Source organism: Copadichromis virginalis, linkage group LG5, assembly GCF_057382275.1.
Source record: "Copadichromis virginalis isolate Kocher_CV1m ecotype Utaka linkage group LG5, C_Virginalis_male_GT1.1, whole genome shotgun sequence".
NCBI lineage: Eukaryota > Metazoa > Chordata > Actinopteri > Cichliformes > Cichlidae > Copadichromis > Copadichromis virginalis.
The window spans coordinates 6719126-6739696 of record NC_140622.1 but is presented as its reverse complement, the minus strand read 5'-3'; the positions used below and the strand labels follow the sequence as shown (position 1 = coordinate 6739696).

Genomic DNA, 20571 nt, shown 5'->3' with positions numbered 1-20571 from the left:
ATAATTATACTTGTTCCTTTTTTCAAGTATAACTGGGATAGCTGTAGCAGCAGGTCATCTATTAATTGAGCGGTTGATGGTTCAATCCCTGGAAGTACTTCAGACCCCCAAGTTGCTCTTTGATGTGTCAGCTTTAGAAAGACAGGGCTTAAGCATTGAAAGAATGGGCGAATGAGACAGGTAGAGCACTATATAAGAACTAGTCCACTCATCATTCCTGTTATTTCTCAACACTTCTCTTTGATTAAGGTCACACCTTTAATTTGGACATTCCAAAACATTATCTTCATTTTTCTTTGACCGTTCTTGTGTATTAGTCTGGGATAGGGCTGTGCGATATGACCAAAATCTCATATCCCAATATAAGACATCTATCTTCCCGATAACAATATAAATCACAAAATGTAACATTTTCTGTAAATTCTGTGAATCTCGGGCAGCTCGACTTGCGTGAAGTGTTTCCAGCTGGGCGTCGTGTACTTGGAGCAGTGTTTTAACTGATGCATGAAACGATACATTTTTAGACATAAGTAACGGCCGCAGTTTTCTTTGTGAGTATTTATTACACGGCGTGCTGCGGGGAAAAGCCTGTTCTAACGTTTGAGTCTAAGGTTTATTTTTTAGCACCTGGCGGCTCTTTTTTGCTTCTCATCCATAAACACGGCATACTCTTTCACGTAATTCAGTTTATTTTGAAAAGTCTCAACACGATCTTGAGCTTTATTGTGAAAGGCTTATGTGGAAAATAAACAAGCGGACACGGGATGGTTTTACCGTCGTTGTTGCTAACGACAATGCATAAAAACAGTCGCTTATCCGTCCGTAGTGTGGTTATATTAAATATAAGAGAAAGAGAAAACTTTAAGAAATTAATTTAGCCACTACAGTGACCATCAAAACCATGAAAAAATATTGCCGTAAACAGTTTATTTTGCGACACCACGAAACAAACGATAGTGTAAAATAAAACGATAGACGTTTTTATATCGTCATCCGATATATATCGTTATATCGAACATCCCTAGTCTGGGACATTCTATTCAGACTCCCTTGGTCCAGAGAAATATCACCCTGACTTTAACTAGTTAGAATAGAATAGAATAGAATAGAATAGAATAGAATAGAATAGAATAGAAAGTGAAATTTCGGTGTTACACAGCTCTTATAGCAAGGGGAATATAAAATATAAAAGGAAGACACAAAGTGGTCCTATATACATAAGCAACTGAAGTTCGTATACACAGGTAACAATGTACAGAAATATGTATAGAAAAATTGTACAGGGATATGTACAGTATAAAATGTACAGTGAACAAACAGCTGGTGAGTAAGATGACCAAAGGATGTTAAACTGTGTTATAGAGGCTGACAGCTTCTGGTAAGAATGACCTGCGGTAGCGCTCCTTCCTACACTGTGGGTGTAAAAGTCTACTGCTGAACGAGCTGCTCGGTGCTTGTACAGTCTCACATGATGGATGTTAGCTTAGACAACATCCTCTCCTCCCCAACCTGCTCGATGGACTTCTGCGGACAGTCCAGGACAGAGCTGGCCCTCTTGACCAGTTTGTTGAGTTTCCCCCTGTCCCTCTCTGCCAATCCACTCCTCCAGCAGACCACAGCATAAAAGATAGCAGATGCCACCCCAGTGTCGTAAAATGCCCTTAGAGCAGGGCTCTAGACTAACTTTTTGCCATGGGCGTACCGGTACGCCTAACTTTAAAAAGTTAGGCGTACCGGCACAAAAGTTAGGCGCACACAAATTTTATAATAATTTATATAATATAATGTGTTTTTCTGGATACACTGTGCTTTTTCAGCATTCAAAGATTGATGCCACCGTGTCAGAGCACTGGCTATGAATTTCAGAAGGATCTGGCCTTAACAGAAAAGTTAGCAATAGTTCTTTTCCTATTACAGCTACATCCACTTCTGTCGTGCCTAGGCTGCTCACTAGGGCTGGGTATCATCACTGATTTCTATAATCCATTCGATTCTGGTTTTCAAAGTCCCGATTCGATTCAATTTAGCCTCAGACAGTCAGAAATATTATAATTCTGATCATTTATCAGTACTGACTTCATCAGAATTGTGAACATCACAGCAGATGCCTTTGTGTGAAAGTAACTGAGAATAAAACACAGGAAAACATGAAGGAGATTTTCCTGGTCTGGCTTTTTATAGCAGATAACCTTAAAAATATTCTACAATGTTCTGCATATAAAGTTTAAATTTCTTCAGTATTGAACAACAGAAAAAACAGGCTTTCTTGTCCGAGGTCATTTAAGTGAAAACAAGAAAAGAAAAAGACAGCAGCCGACAGCGCTGTAAACAGCGGTAGACTGGTGGGTAATAAGCGAATGAATAATACAGAAAACAGATTGGAGACGAGAAACTGTTCTTGAAGTACAGAGAGAGAGAGAGAGAGAGAGAGAGAGCTAGCTGTGCATGGAGTGTGATTTTAATAGTCGTGGAAGCAAAACAGCAAAATTCATGACGACATTGATCAAATGTGAAGCGCAGTTTGCTGCTTCTTTTGCTGCTGGCTCGGTGAATTTTGGTTGGAGAGAGACAAAACCTGCAGCTCAGAATCAGCGCAAAAAGACGTAAACACAGTGCGGACCGCACGCATCAGAATCGCTGAGCTCCAACAGCGTGACCGTCTACGGGCCATCGGGTGAGAAAGCCGAGAAAGACAAAGTTGATTCTGATGCGTCGGGTCTGTGTTTACGTCTTTGTGTGGAGTCCGTGTACCTGCGCTCATCTGCTGTTCGGTTGTTGTTGAAATGGTTTTGTGAGCTTTAATCTGAGAATCTGGTGTTTCTGGCAAAACACAGTTATATTTAAAAGTCGATTCAGGATTTAATGAATTGATATCGCTTTATTCAAGCTACTCACCTCCCACTTCCACCTGCACTTTCAACTGGACCACGGCCAATCAGAGAGGTCCCGCCCCTGACTATCTCTGATTGGTTTAGTCCACGATAGGGGCAAAATGTGTGTCTGTTGTTGACCATAGGGAAGGTTGCAGATTTTTTTTTTTTTTTTGCTACCCGAACAGTTGGTCGCACAGGTGCAACCAAATATTTGCACCCATGGCAAAAAGTTAGTCTAGCGCCCTGCTATCACATTCTTACTCAACTGAACAGAACAGAACTTTAGATTCAACATCTTGCCCAAGAATATTTGGCAGACTGGAGTAGCAAAGAGTTGAACCACCATCTCTCTGATTAGCAGATGACTTGTTCTAACTCCTGAGCTACAGCCTCCCCACAACACATCAGTTTGTTGTGCATGGGGCCGCAGAGCAGTCAGGGTGCTCACGCTGAATCTTGTAACAATGGGCATGTGAGGATCAGAACTGGACCACGGAGCAATGGAAGAAGGTGTCCTGGTGTGATTAATTGTGTTTTCTTTCATATCACGTGGATGGCTGGGTGCATGTGCATTGGTTACTTGGGTAACACCTGGCACAAGGATGCATGATAGGAAGAAAGCAAGTCAATGGAGGCAGTGTGATGCTTTGGACAATGTTCTGCTGGGAAACCTTGGGTCCTCCTTCACCCATGTGGATGCTACTTTAACATGTGTCAAATTCAAATTCAAATTCAAATTCAAATTTTATTTGTCACGTACACAGTCATACACAGTACGATATGTAGTGAAATGCTTGTCACCTACTTAAGCATTGCTGCAGACCATAATCCACCCTGCCACAAAGAAAAATGATTCAGGAATAGTTTTTGAGTCACAACAATGAGTTTGAGCTCTTGACTTAACCTTCCCCAGATCCTTTGTGAACATCTTGGCTCAGATACCACAGCACACCTTCAGGTGTGTAATGGATTTGATGATGGGTCAGCAAAAGGGGGGGACCAACACAATACTAGGCAGGTGCTCATAATGTTGTGCCTTACTGGTATCTGACCGAGAGTAGTTTATCTATTTTATTTGTGTAAGAGGGTCCTTTTTGACCTTTCAGAAAGGTGAAAAATCCCACAATTCTTTAGTTCACAAGTGATGCAGACACTAACTCAGTATACAAGCATGTCATGAAACCACAAGGTTTCATTTAAAGCTGTACTGCTGACGTAGAGCTACATTGATTTTCCTGATTCTGATCAAAACAAAGCACCCAAGAATTAGTTTAAGGAAAAAAGTATGTAGTAAGTGACCTATTTACATGAACATAATAATGATTAAATATTAAAAAATTTTATATTAGTTGGAAATTAGACACAGTGGTTCCAGTGGATGATGTATCCCGGCATGCCAGCAGGTTGTCAGACAGAAATAAACAAACGCCAAATGAAAGCAGTTAACAAAAACCACAACACAGCACTCCTATAAGGTTTTAAACATTCACAACAGAGGGCAACATCTTTAATGCATTTTCAAGAGACAGTTTTCCTTTCAGATGTAACTCCACCATGGAACTATTTTCCTGTGGCACAAAGGCAGATCTGTGATCTGTCCAACTAACAAAAAACATATTTCTTAGATTTCAGCACTATGACATGAGTTATGATCTCGAGTGAGTTACATGTTTGGTAACATTTAATGAGACATACGGTGTGCTTACATTTCATGTATGTGTTTTGTTCAGGGACACTGTGAATTAGATATGTAAGTGCAGATCAGGGATAGCTCCCCTACTTCAAATACATATGTCCAAAAATGCCTTAATATTAAGTGAGACAGAGAAACACATTGTCAGAAGACCATATGAAGTTTAGTTGAATTCACAAAAGTGCATGTAATAATGTCACAGTTTGGGGTCTTGTTGTAATTCTGATGGGGTTGAAATGTTGTCTTTTTCAGTCTGTCAAGTCTTCAGTGGAGCTGTGATGCACTTTTACTTTTCTCCACTCACGAACTGTTTGTCTGCAACTTTATTGCAGTTTGTCTGCAACTTCATGAGAAGACTAGGCTCAGCTTCATTTTTAAAAGCAGACAAAACTGGACAAAAACATGGGAGCATACATCATGTGACAGTTACAGCCTATAGTCTCAAAGCCAACATCTAGCAAAGCACAGAATATCTAAGAGTGGATTTTCCTATGTCTGTGTACGCTGCAAGCTTTTTCACTGTACTAAAGGCCAGTATTGATCCATTTTGATTGAAGCTCCAGATGGCAGATATTTAAGCCAGTAGAAGTCTTTGCTGCTGAGTAACACACTCCCAGACTGAGCTGGAGAATAAATTTGGTCGGGCAGAAGCTTAATTGATCTCAGCAGTGTACAGAGTTACTCGTTAATGTGTGCCATGTTATATTTTTCCAACTCTGTTGTAAGCTAAAACCACACCACGCCTGTTAAGTTTATCAGCTGTATGAAGTTTACAGGATGAACTCTTTGGAGTTGTTGATCCACAGAGTTAAGCGTGTGCGCTGTTGATCCTCAGGAGATCGTCTACAGCAGGAGCAGCTCCAAGCAGCCAGAGCTCAGTACAGCCGCTGGAAGAAGCAGCTGCTTCCTGACGGCAGCAACGTTAACTCAGCAGACAACAGCCCCGTCCAACAATTCAAGTGTCACATGAAAGGAAACCTGGAGAGAACTCAGGATATACTGAAAGATCTGCAAAAGAAATATTCACTGAGGAAACCAGGCATGATACTTAAGGTACAGCATTTCCACTCATTCCAAGTGGCACTCAGAATTCAGTACAAAAGAGTACAGCTCAACAACATGAAAAGCCTTCAGAATAACCATGCAGACAACTAAAACTGATCATTAAGGGAAAGTTAAGGTCAGAACTCTTGTATGTGACTGGATTAGCTTACGGTAAGCTAGAGGCACTTAACAAACGAGCAGCTAGGTGTGTTTATTCATGACTATAAAGTGTTTTATTTATTTCACAGACCTGCATTTGTGTTTATTCAAGGGTTACAATAATATTCTCATGACAAATGGCTTGATAATCAAGATTTTATTTATTATTATTGGATAAATCTTTCATATATTACATGGTTCAGTTTCAAATAGCATAGACTGTATATAAAACTGTGAAGTCACCTGTGTCAAAGATGCATTTTTTGTTTTTTTTTTGTGGGACCCTGAAGTCACCATACCAGACAAGAGGCTGAGATTATCAGTTAATGCTTGGTCAGCAACACAAAACTGTACAGGTGTAATACATGAACACTCAATGAATCCAATATTAATAAAATACTTTTAATATTTAATATAGTTCCTAGAGTATTTAAAAGTAGAATGGGAGGCAGAGCCTTCAGTTTTCAGGCCCCTCTTCTATGGAACCAGCTTCCAGTTTGGAATTAAGGTATTTTTTAACTTTTAAGTTTAGGGTTAAAACTTTCCTTTTTGCTAAAGCATATAATTTGGGCTGGATCAGGTGACCCTATAGGTGTATCTTGCTGGGGGATTCCCACAATTGAGTATTTCTTCTTCAGTCACCTTTCTCACTCACTGTGTGTCTATTGACAGTCTCTTCCTGTTAAAAGGGAGTTTTTCCTTCCCACTGTCGCCAAAGTGCTTGCTCATAGGGGCTCATAGGATTGTTGGGTTTTTCTCTGTATGTATTATTGTAGGGTCTACCTTGCAATACCTTGAAGCAACTTTTGTGATTTCACGCTGTATAAATAAAATTGAATAATTTCACTCTCCAAATTTGGAGCACAAACTTGCTAGATTAGACAATTATGGACTAGAGGTCTGGTTCACTCCCTTAAATTAGCAAAGGTGGTACCTCAGTGAAGTCCAGAAGCTAGCGCTTCTTGTTTAGGAGGTTGCTATGGAAGGAGAAACTAGCCATAGTGACAAAATAGTGATGGCGCTGGCACGGCTGGTAGCCTTAACCCAATTTCCCTCGGGATGAATAAAGTATGATCAATCAACCAATCAAAAACACATTAAGCCTAGATTATAATCCACTGTGGACGCAGACAGCTGGGGATCCGATGGCCAGGTCCTGTCACGCTACTTTGATGTCCACTTGAAGTCCCATGCATTTTTTTCCAGCTACAGCAGTTCACAAAAGTGTTAACAAAAATGCAACTTTAAAGGCCATTTATGCTACACACGTTTAGTTTAGATCTTGTATACTTGTTTTTCTTTTATCGTCGTGGCTCTTCTTGCACCTAACTGAGGAAATCTTTGAGCCAAGAGCTGCATTTTGTGTTACAGCCTTTTCCTCAACTGTCCGTGATGAACGCTGCTGACAACAAAGCAGAGGAAAGGGAGAGAGTGCCTCTGGCTCCAGGCCCATGCGTGGCCTGCAGCCTGGGAAGAAACGCCTTTCCCAGACACAACTCTCAGTACAGCAAGTACCACTACAAGTGAGCTCAAGTGCTGTTTGAAAAGGCAAATGCTGGAGAAATGAAAGAAAGATTTCTGAAGTAATATATGCTTTTTTTCTGTTGCCTCTTACAGTGGATTCTGTGAGCAGCATTCATTTTTGTACAAGCGGACTGCCCTGCCTCTGACAGACAGGGAGAGGAGCATCTTCAGGTTTCAAAAGTAGCATTAAACAACAGTAAAGGTCAGCCATTCAGGAAAACCTGGTGTCCAAACAGGCTCATTAAAACTGCTATCCTGCAAAATTATTCATTATAGCATTAAAGTGAAAGAGCACTTAGGATTGAGTTTCATGTAATGCCATCAGAGTAGAAGTCTGACCCACTGAAGTTATTATTAATATAAAACAGCTAATATTAATCTCTTCATGTTTTACTGAATGTAAAAACAACCACTAATACAAGATTGGAGACGCATCATTGGGACTGGTCAAAATAGTCCAATCAGAATACAGGAAACAGTATTATGGTCTCAGTGGAGAGCTCAGTAAGTTCTTTCGAGAGGGTGAGAGCAGATGTAGGCTCTGTTCTCCAGGACCTGTTTGGCAATCTTCTTGATGTTGGCATCGTTGTTCTCAGGAGAGTCTGAAACGAATTGAGACAAGAATCACAAACCACGCCACACACTCCGATCAGACGTAAACACAGCACTTGATCATAGCGCTGGTTAGCTTAGAGGTCATTAAAAAAGTGCACGGTGTGAAAATGAAAAGCAGCGGGTGGTTCCAGTGTTGGTATGTGCTGTTTGGTGGGGAAATTCCACAACACATGCAAGTCTTTTGTACTAAGATGTTGCTGAAAGAAGAAAAAAAAAAGTCCCACACGGATCACGGTGCTGTTCTCAATTACAGTTTTGTGTTGTACTTACGTTTTTGCAGCTGAACCATCCAGTAATTGTTCTTAAAGAAGGCATCGTTGCAGAATGTGTTCGCAAGCAGCACCTAAAAAAGCAACACCAGTAAACATTTGGCACCTCTATCTGCAAATACTGTACATATAATTACTGAAAACCAAAGGTGTATTGCGTGCACCCTCACATTTATGGCTTTTAACTACAGTGCAGAGACAGCACAGCGCTGCCCATCTGAAACACAGAGGATAATATGAAGCATTCGCTGCCCTCTTTAAAGGCTTTCTTTCTTAAAGTCTTTGTGTTGAGGTTTTGTTTTGCATCGCTGTTTCTCATTACGAACAGGACTCTTTTTCAGTCGTCTTTACACTCCATCGTCCTGCCCTTCACCTAAATCTGCTCCAGGAACAACCGCTGTTCAAATGAAGGTAGTGTGCTACAGCTTTTACCTCGATCAAATAGTAAAGTGAAAGTAATAAAAGTGACGGCGAGTTTTATTTAACAAGTCTAAACACAAGCTGATCAAAAGCCTAATTAAACACGTCAGCAAGTGAAAGGAAAAAAAAAAAAGAAAAGAAAAACACACAAATAGAGAATAACAGACGTGGAGCTGTTTTAATTGTTTGCAGAAGGAACCGCTGTCCTGCAGTAAGTGAAAACAGCCAAAACAAACCACACCAGATAAGATTATATGATTTAATAGAGCCTAATAGTGAGGAATAAAAATCACGTTCAAGTTCTCCGTGGGGACTTTGATTATGAGCCGTAATGCTGGAACCATCCAAAGTAAACTTCACACGAGCTGCTAGACTCTGAAATGTGTGAATGATGACGTGCTCCTGTAGAAACCTCATCTGTGTGATGTCAAAGAACTAGTCTAGCCACAAACATCAGTTTGGGTGGTAACCATCAAACTCACAAATAAAGCACTATACCATATCAATAAGTAGGGTAGACGTTTGTGTACACACACAGTTCAAAACAATTACACAATACGATAATGAAAAAGGATTAAATTTGATAAGATTGGCTGTGTGACTAAATTTGTAATTCACCTCAAAGAGCTGAGACATATCCTGCTTTATGCTGCTGTTAGTGTGAAAGTCTTGAGTGTTTGGCCAACAGCAGAGTGTGACTGCACTGCATGTTTGGGAGATTTTCTTCTTGCATCTTACTAATAAATCAGGAAGCTCTACATCCGGTCCACTTCATGTGTACGTGGCATGTGTGTTACTGGGGACCTGAGTAAGTGCTTTGCTGAATGTGATTCGTCATACGTTGAGAAAGTTTGTCCGGTTAGGCCCCTCCAATGAGCCGTTCAAGGGAAACACTGCCAAAAGAAACTACTTGTAACCAAAGTGTCCTCATGCTGACGGTCGAAAACTCAAAGTGGGTCCTACAGAGACAGCTGGACAAGTGAACACGATTTAATCTGAATCTTTTTGTCTTTAGTTTCTTACGATAAATGTGGATGAGCAGTTCTCTAGCATTCGTGTTGAAATGTTGTCCAGAAGTGGTTGGCATGGCTCAAAATTTCACCTGCTGCATTTTCCTCCAACACTAAGACGCAAGCTGAAATTACAGTTGTGTAAACTCCAATTCTTTACAGACTCCTCACGCACGTGAAAACATTAACTCAGCCGCTGTAGGTGTGAGCTGGGCTGCTGCAGGCTCTGCAGTGAACATACCGATGCTTATAGTGTGGGCTAAGTGAGGCAGCTGTTTACTGTCAGCCTTAAACAGCGTAAACACAGAGGAAGTGATGTGTACAGAAATCCTATGAGATCGATGGAAAACTGCTCTCGTTGTGGCAAACAAACAAGTTCAATATGAATATTTATTCTGCGTGTGCGAGACTTCTAAACTGTGTGAGTGTGCACAGAGCGTACAAACCTCGTGGTCGTGATTCCTGAGGCCGATGCTAATGGAGCGGCTCGCTCTGGACAGGACGGCTGTCATAGCGTACATGTGGATCAGCACGTCTGCCACCCTCTTCAGGACGAGCTGTTCGTCCACTATGGTCTGACATCATCGGGGGAGAGGAGGAGAGACATGTGAGGGACAGTTACCTCAACTTTAGCTTTTGTATTTTAGTGACGAAAACCTAGTCGAGTCACTGTGCAAGTACTGAAGAAGCACACGGTTAACTAGCATCGAGCTTTATTGTTGTCCTGTTGCCATGGGTAAAACATGTGAGTAAAACTAATCAAATGAATAAACTGACATAGTTTCCATTTCCATCTAGATTTCAGAGTGAAATAGCAGCTTGGGGCTGATGGGCAGTTAACACGTAGAGCTAAGGAATGAGTTTTCCCTGCATTGTAACACTACAGATAATCAGTCCTGTAATGACACTGTACAATTACAGCATGAGCTGTTAGAGCACGGCTTTGATCCATAGCAACAATTTTCTACTTAAATGCATCAGTTCCTCCACCCTGCCTGCAATGAGACCATCTTCTTTAATAGCTTTTCCAAATTTCCTGAAAATATCATTAAAGAGAAGAAGAAATGATTTGCATGTGCTGTTAGCCTTCAAACTTTTCACTGCTTATTTTCTTACATGTAAGCAGCCTGAACCTCGATATTCAAACTCTTGGCAAACATTTAAGTCCTCTGAGGAAAGTTTGTGTGTGCTGGATCTAAACCAGTCAAATGATACAGGAACAGAATCTGGAAAACTTTCCGGCTACCAAAAGGTTTATAGCTTCTTTGGGTAAAGCTGTGATTACAAAAGCACAGTCGCGAAACACAATTTGAAGCAGCTGTGTAACAGACAAACACCACCGCTCATTATGAAACAACTTTCATATTTACATGATGAATGGGAAATTTGCTCATAGAAACTGGAAAGCTTTGAGCGGGAAAATCCCACAGCTGCTTTTCCAGAATCAAACGCTACCTTTCCATATCTGTAGAGCAGGCTCTCCACAGTCGACCCAAACAGGCTGACGTTCTGCTCCAGCTTCTTTGCACTGTCCTGCAAACGGAAACAGAAGATTGAAGAGCTTCGACAAAAAACACTTCACTCATCTAACACCACAATTCTCTTACTTCCAAGCTGGGATGCACCACTCCATCTTTCCCCGTCAGGCCGAGGTCTACTGAAGCTCCAAGCGAGGTCCTCAGTTTCTTGCCGACCATGCCTATCGCAAGACCTATATTTCCTTTCTTCATCTCCCTGAGGGCACAAACAACCACGCGCCTCTAAGCACAGGCAAACAGCTCCATATTTTTCTTAGGAAGTGTGAACACAACACAACTAACAGAAGGGGCGATGTAGGACTTAAAAGCAAAAACCTTCAAACCTCAACAACACCTTCAGATTCTTACTTTATTTTCCCTGTGAGGATTTTGCCAGCGTACTGCATTCCAGTGAGAGCGATGTACATCCTCAGGATTTCATTGGTACCCTGTGAGCAAACAGTGGAATTGGACTTAAGTTAAGAGTTTTCTGTGTCACGGGAAGTGGCTCTCTGATGGTTGAACAGAGAACTCGGTTGTGAGCAGGCAATGTTTTGCTTTCAAAATCAGCTGGAAACGTGACGTTTTAACGATTTCTTTTATTTACTGCATGTCTTAAGTGAAATGCTGATTCTCTGCTGGGGAGCACGTTTTATTCGTGCAGGCTGTACCATACTCACATCACAAATGAAGCCCAGCTGTAAAGTTACATGTACTGATTTGGTGATGCAGAAAATGTTTATACACTTGATTCTAATCACAGAACACACAAACCAAGCCGACCTCAGCTGCACAGTCAATAACCACCAAAGTGAAACCTGTTATCTCTGACTAACGAAGAACGGATGGCCGCGTTGAACTTCCCTCGCACTGTACCCCGCAGGTGTGCGTGTAGGAGTGTGTGGGATTCTCTGCTGTAGGAAAGCAGGGAATTTTGCTACATTGTATTTTCAAATTTTAAACTTTCTATCAGTAACAGTGAGTGTGACTGACTGACACAGTGAGGGGCTTTGATAATGATGGGTCTGGAGCTTTCTATGTAAAGTGCCCGAAGATGATGTGTTTCACCTCAAAATTAACTGTTTACTTCAATTTCATCTATTAAGAGCTTTGTTTCAACAGTAAAATATGCCCCCAGCTTCCTCCCACAGTCCAAAGACATGCAGTTAGTGGGGTTAGGATAATAGGTGTGAATGTGAGTGCAAATGTTTGTTTGTCTCTATGTGTTGTTAGCCCTGTAACAGACTGGTGACCTGTCCAGGGTGTACCCTGCCTCTCGCCCTAAGACAGCTGGGATCGGCTCCAGCGACCCTGACAAGGTTAAGCAGAAGATTCAAATTCCCAATGACCATAAAAATACTGGGATTTGATACAGCATTACAGTTTGGAAGACAAGGTTTAACAAATGAACTGTTAACAGTTTTTTGATGTGTGTCATGGAGAGGAGAGGGGGGCACAGAGTTCATCTTAACTATGGCTGGGCAAAAAGCTGAAGGGCAGGCAAGATTCGTTTTTTGAAAAGGAAACAAATACATACGGTTTCACTCTAGCACAAACCAAGACTATATCTAGCCCTCAGAGTTTAAACACTTATGTATGAGTACCTCAAAGATGGGCAGGATGCGGCAGTCCCTGACGAAGCGCTCAAAGGGATAGTTCTTGGTATAACCCAGACCTCCGAGCACCTGAAGAGCCTCGCTCACACAAATCCAGCCTCCCTCCGAGCTGAACACCTGTACCGAAGATGAGGAACACACACCGTGAGTAGTTTCATAAAAGTTTCACCTGAACACAGACGACAGAGCAAGTGGTACCTTGACCATGGCTGCCTCCAGAGAACAGTCTGGAACGCCCGGTCTGTCCATCATCCCTGCTGTCAGGTATGCCATGCTCTCCATCACGAAGGCATTGAGGGCCATCATTGCAAACTTCTCCTACAGAAAGCATAGAAATCACAGTATTTAGTCACTTCTGATCAGACTGGAAGGTGTCACAAGCTTCCAAGTGAGGGGAGAGCATACCTGGATCATACCAAACTCACTCAGGCTTTTGTTAAACTGCTTCCTGGTAGCAGCATACTCAGATGTCAGCTCTACAGAAGGCCAGACAGAGAAGCCAGACTTAATAAACTTAAAACACTCACAACCGCTACCCAGTTAAAACAACAGCTGAGTGCTTACCGATCAGCTTTTTAATCATTCCAGCACAGGAGCTGCCCATACTGAACCTCCCCGAGTTCAGGATGTTCATGGCGATCTGTCCGACACGCAGCACATGTTTACAAATATTACAGAATCTCCATTGTGTAGACAGATGAAGCTGGCTTTAGAGCTTACCTTAAATCCACCTCCAATTTCTCCGATCACGTTCTCTACTGGTACTGGGACATTATCGAAGGACAGCTCACAGGCTGAAAGGTTACAGCGTTGAAACATAAATGACATGAAAATGGCCCAGCGTCTATCAAACTGCCTTTAAGTGTTGATGAAAGGCTTACTGTTGGATCCCCTGATGCCCAGTTTGTCCTCAGGCTTGCCGCTGGCGATCCCTCCAAAAGCCCTCTCCACGATGAATGCAGATATCTTGTCTTTCTTTACACCATCTACTTCCACCTCAGTCCTGGCGAACACGGTCATGATGTCCGCCATGCCTCCGTTTGAAATCCAGATCTGACAACATGATTCAAGTCAGGAGCTTCAGTCAGAGGCTGAGTTGAAGTCTGAATTAAAACTTGGTGGAAACTGTTCCTCTCACCTTGGAGCCGTTGATCAGGTAATGTTTTCCATCTTCAGACAGGGTTGCACGGGTCTGAATGGAGGCTGCGTCACTGCCACTGTAACGGACAGGCTGAGTGTCAGTGGAGCAAAGACAGCTACGTGCTCAGGCACATGGCGTAGATGCCATCATCACTGTGTTAACGCTGGCTGATGCATCACATTGGGTTTTCAATGATGACTTTGGCTTGCAGTGACTTGAAAACAACCTCACTGTTTAGTTCACTTCAAGCAAATAACACAATGAGCCTTTATCACCAAGTACTAATCAGAGGAAGGAAAAGTGGGAACACTGGTTCTGTGGGTGTTTCTGTGGAGTCCAATCCAAACAGCTAATGGTCTCTATCAATACATAGTATTTCTAAAGTCATTGGGAAGTGATTCAACATCTGTGACATCAGTCTTTATCTTGATTAAACAATGTCCTGATTTAGGCTGTAATCGTGGTGCTCTGTACAGTGTCCTGAATCCTGTAACCGCCATCTTTAACCACCGTTTGGTGCCCTGTGGGCGTCAACGCTGAGCAGTGACTGAGAATGAACCTGCAGATACAATCAGCTGAGACGCTTATTTTCAGGTTGCTGGGTTTTAAAACGTAAACTGCAGCCAGTTACCTGGATGGAGCCTGACGCACACTGACAGTTTTCATACTGGGAGTCTACTGACAGTTGCCAGGCTACCCCACAGCCCCCTAGTAGATGCAAACGTAGAATAAATGTGATTTTTAGGAAAGCTGACATCTGATTTTGAGGTCAAGATCTCCAGGATCACTGCTCGTCTGAGATTTTCAGTAGCTGTACCTACGTCACCTCGTTCTCAGGTTATCTTATTCAAAAATTAGAGGGGCCACGCCGCCTACCTCAGATGTTTTACTAGTCTTCTCCTGTCCAGCTTTGTTAAACCTGTGTGAAATGTAGCTTCAGCTTTCTGTTTGTTAGCTTTTCTGCTGTTGTACCACATCTGCTTCAAGGTTCAAAATGTTGTGTGTTCATAGAGGGTTCGTAGAGCTATGTTCTTCTGCATAGTGAGTGTTTGTTTGAGTTACTGTTGCCTTCCTTTTAGCTCACAGCAGTTTGGCGACTCTCCTCTGACATTTTCTCGCAGGCAGCTGTCACTCACTGGATAGTTTCTCTTTTTCTGACTAAACCCTACAGATGGTTGTATGAGACAATCCTAGTAGTTTCTGAGATACAAGATCCAGGCCACATTCAACGGCACTAAAACCACCCTTCTTCCCCACTCTGATGCTGGGTTTGAACGAGTTTATATGCCTAAATGACTCTGATATTGAGTTGCTGCCTTGTGACTGGACGATCAGATATTTGTTCTAATAATAGTTCAACAGGTGTACCTAATGAAGTGGCCAGTGGGTGTAGAGATAACCTGTTATTTGTGTTCATCAGACTGTGCTTCACTGCTGTATGAGCAGAGTTGGAGCCACAGAGGAGAACGCTGCGGATGACATGTGCATGGTGTTCTTTACCTTCCGGGCTCTGTCAGACAGAAAGCTGCGATGTGCTCCCCTGAGGCCAGCTTGGGCAGATACTTTTTCTTCTGGGCTTCATTGCCTGCTATCAGGATCCCCTGAGAGCCCACAAATGTGTTAGCAAATCCTCCAGATTGTCCACATTGCAGACACAACTCCGTATTGTATTTTTACCTTCAGTCCAATGGCTTGATGAGCAGCCAGTGTGACGGCGATGGAGCCGTCTAAGGCGATGATCTCATTCAGTCGTGCATAAAAGGTGTGGGATAATCCAAGACCCCCTGGGATTGAAAAACAAATGATAAACAATAAAAACAGAAACTGCCCCACTGTGTCTCGCAGTGGGGCAGTTTCTGCATTTCCATCTAGCATGGATGTGTCAGAGAGACAGCTGTGGAGCCATGATGAAGTCAGGATCGTAGTGATGTTTCAGGGAAACCCCACTACAGTCGATATGTAGCTTTGACTTGAATCTGTACGTGTAGAAGCTGCACTGAGGCAGGAACCATATCTAAATCTAACAGCATGCCACCTGTTCATTAAAGCATTTCTGCGCTGAGCTCAGACAGAGTACCATTTAGATGTCAAGTGTGAGAGCTTAATTGAACCTCTTGTGCCATAAAATACACCCAAATATACTGACCTGATACTTGAAACGCTGCTGATTAACAGCAGATAACATACTAATATACTCATAAAGTAATGACGTTAAATGTTTAAAGTCCATTCAAACAGTATTTCAGTATTTTAAACTGCGCTCTGGGATTCATGTCTCCATGTGTAAAACAAAGCTGTTTGTAGAGTCTGTGATCTTCTTCTTCTTCTGTCTATCCTCAACACCAGACCTGCCATAGCAGATGGCTGCCATCACTGAGCCTGGATATGCCAATTAAAAAGGAGTTCTTCCTCCCCACAGTTGCAAAGTGCTTGATTACAGGGGATTGCTGGGCTTCTCTCTAATACCATACAATTGTCATCAGCCGTGCCACGAGATGAATGCTTTGTTTTAAACTGACATACATTAAAAAAAAATGTTCTGGGAAGTTAAATCCCCGCAGTGGGTGCAGCTACATATTTGATTTGGCACAGATATGATGCCAGATGTAGTTCCTGATGCAACCCTTCCATTATCCAGTGTTGGCTGGCACTAAGTGAACACTAGCTTGCAACCTCCTGACCAGATGTAATACCATCTGGAAAGCATCTGATTGACAACTGCCTCATTTTTTAGCATGATAATGAATCCAAACACAGTAGCAGCGCAGTAAAGCCATACCCGGAGAGACAAAGACGCAGTGCACACTATAGGTCATGCACTGGCCTCCCTAGAGCCCAGACCCCAACATTATCGAGATCATCAACACAGAACGAAAGGCAGCCGACATCCAAACAAGAGCTTTGAATATCATCCAAACAGCCTGGAGAGATATTCCTGAAGAACACTTAAACAAAGCTGCCTGAGATAGTTCAGACAGTCATACGAATATGGAGTTCCAACATTATTGGAATTGTACAAACTGTGTTTGTTATGTTTACACATTTCAATAAATCTCTCCATGTATTTCCCATTTTCTGAGCAGAATGTAAAGAAATGAAGGACAGCTCCAGCACATTAGTGTAAATCACTAGCTTGAAACCATAGATTATATATAAAATATGGATCCAGCCACTGTGACGTCATGCTTTGAATGTTGCCATCTTGGTTTTCTGAAACCAGCTGTTATGAGCTAAATGTGGGTCTGACTGAGAAACCAAAGGTTGGTGGTTGTGGTTTGTATCATATCCAATTACACACCAAGTTTAATTATGGAGTTCCACAGGGTTCAGTGCTAGGACCAATTCTGTTTACATTATATATGCTTCCATTAGGAAGTATCATTAGAAGGCATCACATACATTTTCACTGCTATGCATGAAGCCAGATAACACACACCAATTAGTTAAACTGCAGGAATGTCTTAAAGACATAAAGACCTGGATGGCCGCTAACTTTCTACTTCTTAATTCAGATCAAACTGAGGTTATTGTACTCGGCCCTGAAAAGCTTAGAAATATGGTATCTAAGCAGATTCTTACTCTGGATGGCATTACCTTGGCCTCCAGTAACGCTGTGAGGAACCTTGGAGTCATTTTTGACCAGGACATGTCCTTCAACGCACATATTAAACAAATATGTAAGACTGCGTTCTTCCATTTGCGCAACATCTCTAAAATTAGAAATATCCTGTCTCAGAGTGACGCTGAAAAACTAGTTCATGCATTTATTACTTCCTCACTGAAAAGCCTTCAGCTAATCCAAAATGCTGCAGCAAGAGTCCTGACAGGGACTAGAAAGAGAGAGCAGATTTCTCCTGTTTTGGCTTCCCTTCATTGGCTTCCTGTTAAATCCAGAATTGAATTCAAAATCCTGCTCCTCACATACAAGGTCTTAAATAATCAGGCCCCATCTTATCTTAATGACCTTGTAGTACCATATCACCCTATTAGAGCACTTCGCTCTCGCTCTGCAGGCCTACTTGTTGTTCCTAGAGTATTTAAAAGTAGAATGTGAGGCAGAGCCTTCAGTTTTCAGGCCCCTCTTCTGTGGAACCAGCTTCCAGTTTGGATTCAGGAGACAGACACTATCTCTACTTTCAAGATTAGGCTTAAAACTTTCCTTTTTGCTAAAGCTTATAGTTAGGGCTGGACCAGGTGACCCTGAATCCTCCCTTAGTTATGCTGCAATAGACGTAGGCTGCCGGGGATTCCCATGATGCATTGAGTTTTTCTTCTTCAGTCACCTTTCTCACTCACTATGTATTAACAGACCTCTCGGCATTGAATCATATCTGTTATTAACCTCTGTCTCTCTTCCACAGCATGTCTTTTATCCTGTCTTCCTTCTCTCACCCCAACCGGTCGCAGCAGATGGCCCCGCCCCTCCCTGAGCCTGGTTCTGCCGGAGGTTTCTTCCTGTTAAAAGGGAGTTTTTCCTTCCCACTGTTGCCAAAGTGCTTGCTCATAGGGGGTCATATGATTGTTGGGTTTTTCTCTGTATGTATTTTTGTAGGGTCTGCCAATATAAAATACCTTGAGGTGACTGTTCTTGTGATTTGGTGCTGTATAAATATATAAATAAATAAAAGTGAGTTGAAATAAATGCCACTACGGGTGTCCACACAATCAGACTTCTTTTCTGCAACCACAGGAGGAAGTTGCCCTCTGCTGGCCAATGAAAAGAGTGCAAGTTTCAGGCACTTTGCTTTTCAGAAAGAAGGAGCTGCATCCATCTGTTATGTATAGTGCAATGTTGAAACTAACTAGTAGCCTTAGAAGAGTTGTGTATAAAAGCTACATAGTCACACAAATTATATGAGGGAGGTGTCGTCCTTAAAAAATACCCTAAATAAAAGAATGTAAAAATAAGTAACAACACAGATCAAAGTATTAGTATAATGTCCAGAACATTGCTCTTAACTTCTAACTTCACTTTGGGGCAAAGTCGGGTGGAGTTAAAGTTCATCTCAAAAATGCTTTGAAATCAATTTTCACTCATATTTTCAGATGGATCCCGAGACACGAGACTATCTTTTAGAAGGGCTTTGTTAAAATCATCTCACCGTATTCTTCAGGAATCATGATTCCAAACAGCCCGAGATCCTTCAACCCCTGCAGAGTCTCCAGGGGAATTGTGGCCTCTCTGTCAATTTTTGCTGAGTCAACTGGCAAAGAAACCCCAAAACAAAAACAAACAAAATCCAGCAATTCCAATGTCAGTCATTTAATTCCTCTGATAAATCATATCTGAAAGTCATTAATCACGTGCATGTACTCAATTCCCACCTCACCATCATCACTGAAGAACTTCTCTACCGGTGCAACAAGCTGCTTTATCTCCTCCACCTCATCATTTCCAATTTCTGGATAAGGGAAGACCTCAGCCTGGAGAACGAAACAGGCCTTTTTAGAGATCGTAACAGGGTTATGCATCTATGTTACCGTCCAAGTCATATTTTTGTGTTATATAGTTATATGCTTCTAATCCATCATGTGGTGACAGTGTGAAGCATGAAATCCTGCAGATAAAGCTGATGTTCATATTAACTATGAGAAAGGAGAAAAAGGTCATGTCTGTAATTCTGACTGTGGCCTGGGCTGGTTTTAAATGATTCTGAACCAGCTCACCTGCCCATCAGCATCCAGGGTTTACTCAGAATGGTGCAGAAACCACGCAGTGAGTGGCAGGTACAGAACTGTAAGACTGCAGGCAGCAGAAACGTGACTGAAAAGTAAAAGCTGGTGTGGTGAATCAAGAGCACGATTCCCCTGTGCTGACCTGCCTTGTGCCAAAAGTAAAGACTGATGTTGCTGTGTAGGGAATCTTTTCTCTCCACACTCTGAGATCCTTGAAGCAATCACAGCACTGTAAGGGTTGTTGGTAACCATGTGCATCCCTTTATCGCCATGATTTACCCTCTTTTAATGGCCTTTTCCAGACTCCAGAAACAAATCCTGCAGAGAGGCCTTGGGATGTGTTATAGAGGGAGACTGAAAGCGTGAACGGTGTGATGATTCATGTCAACATGGAGGACTCTAAAGAAAGACGTTTCCACTGTGTGAGATAAACCGACCTTCCTACACGGTAGCTGGTTTTACTTTGGGTAGATATTTAAAGTCTCTTTCACCATTTACCCCAAACAGGTGAGACAGTGCCTCAGCCTCAGTTTTTTCAAGCTTCCCTGCATTTTATGCGTCTTATTTTTCTGGTGTTGCGTCTAAGGCCCTTTGTTTCGTAAACGATACTTCTTTCAAAGCTAGAACGCTGGTGATTGTTAGCTTTGAATATAGTTATCATCTAAAGTACAAAGTCTTTTCTGAGACGACTTCCTCCGCCCGTCACTAACTTTGGAGAGGCTTTCTGGCAGCTCTTTTCCTTTACCTTGTTCACTTGACCGAGGAACAGATCCTTCGCATACGCCAGGTGTCTGCAGTGAGTTTTAATGCTCCTCCGCTGCTGCAGTCTCAGCTCTTCTTGCCCAGCATGCCTCGCGTGACAGCCAAGCAACCGCTCTCCGATTCGAAAGGTTCGAGAGACGATTAATCTGTTCATGTTCATCATTCTATTAGCAAAGATCTCTACTTCATACAGCCATCGGTCTGCTCCCGAACCCAAGCAGCAAAGTACCTTTCACCCGTTTCTGTCCCATG

The 20571-nt window shown here is 42.2% G+C and overlaps 2 protein-coding genes across 3 annotated transcripts in view; one reads left to right on the top strand and one right to left on the bottom strand.

Annotated features, from left to right (window-relative positions):
* Positions 1-7559, top strand: part of cfap92 (cilia and flagella associated protein 92 (putative)) — a 16388-nt gene extending 8829 nt beyond the window's left edge. For both annotated transcript variants that reach the window (XM_085455656.1, XM_085455655.1), the window contains exons 15-17: positions 5402-5619; positions 7141-7292; positions 7387-7559. In XM_085455656.1, coding sequence (XP_085311782.1) covers positions 5402-5619; positions 7141-7292; positions 7387-7477 — 461 coding nt within the window. In that variant the 3' untranslated portion in view covers positions 7478-7559. The remainder of the gene's footprint in view (positions 1-5401; positions 5620-7140; positions 7293-7386) is intronic.
* Positions 7425-20571, bottom strand: acad9 (acyl-CoA dehydrogenase family, member 9). Its single transcript, XM_085455657.1, has 18 exons — positions 20303-20571; positions 19212-19305; positions 18984-19085; positions 15559-15665; positions 15382-15482; positions 13879-13957; positions 13622-13793; positions 13461-13534; positions 13305-13380; positions 13146-13216; positions 12939-13058; positions 12729-12857; positions 11494-11573; positions 11215-11341; positions 11063-11140; positions 10054-10182; positions 8179-8251; positions 7425-7895 (listed from the first exon to the last, which is right to left on the bottom strand). The coding sequence occupies exons 1-18, from the start codon at positions 20480-20482 to the stop codon at positions 7795-7797; spliced, it is 1893 nt and encodes a 630-aa protein (XP_085311783.1). The 5' UTR covers positions 20483-20571; the 3' UTR covers positions 7425-7794.

Excerpts from the sequence above, each read along its gene's own strand:
- acad9 (XM_085455657.1), bottom strand. The coding sequence starts at position 20,482 with ATGATGAACATGAACAGATTAATCGTCTCTCGAACCTTTCGAATCGGA. Across the intron at positions 15,666-18,983 it reads CATGATTCCTGAAGAATACG|GGGGTCTTGGATTATCCCAC; the intron begins GTGAGATGATTT and ends TTTCAATCCCAG. Across the intron at positions 13,059-13,145 it reads GTGAGTTTGGTATGATCCAG|GAGAAGTTTGCAATGATGGC; the intron begins GTATGCTCTCCC and ends TGCTTTCTGTAG.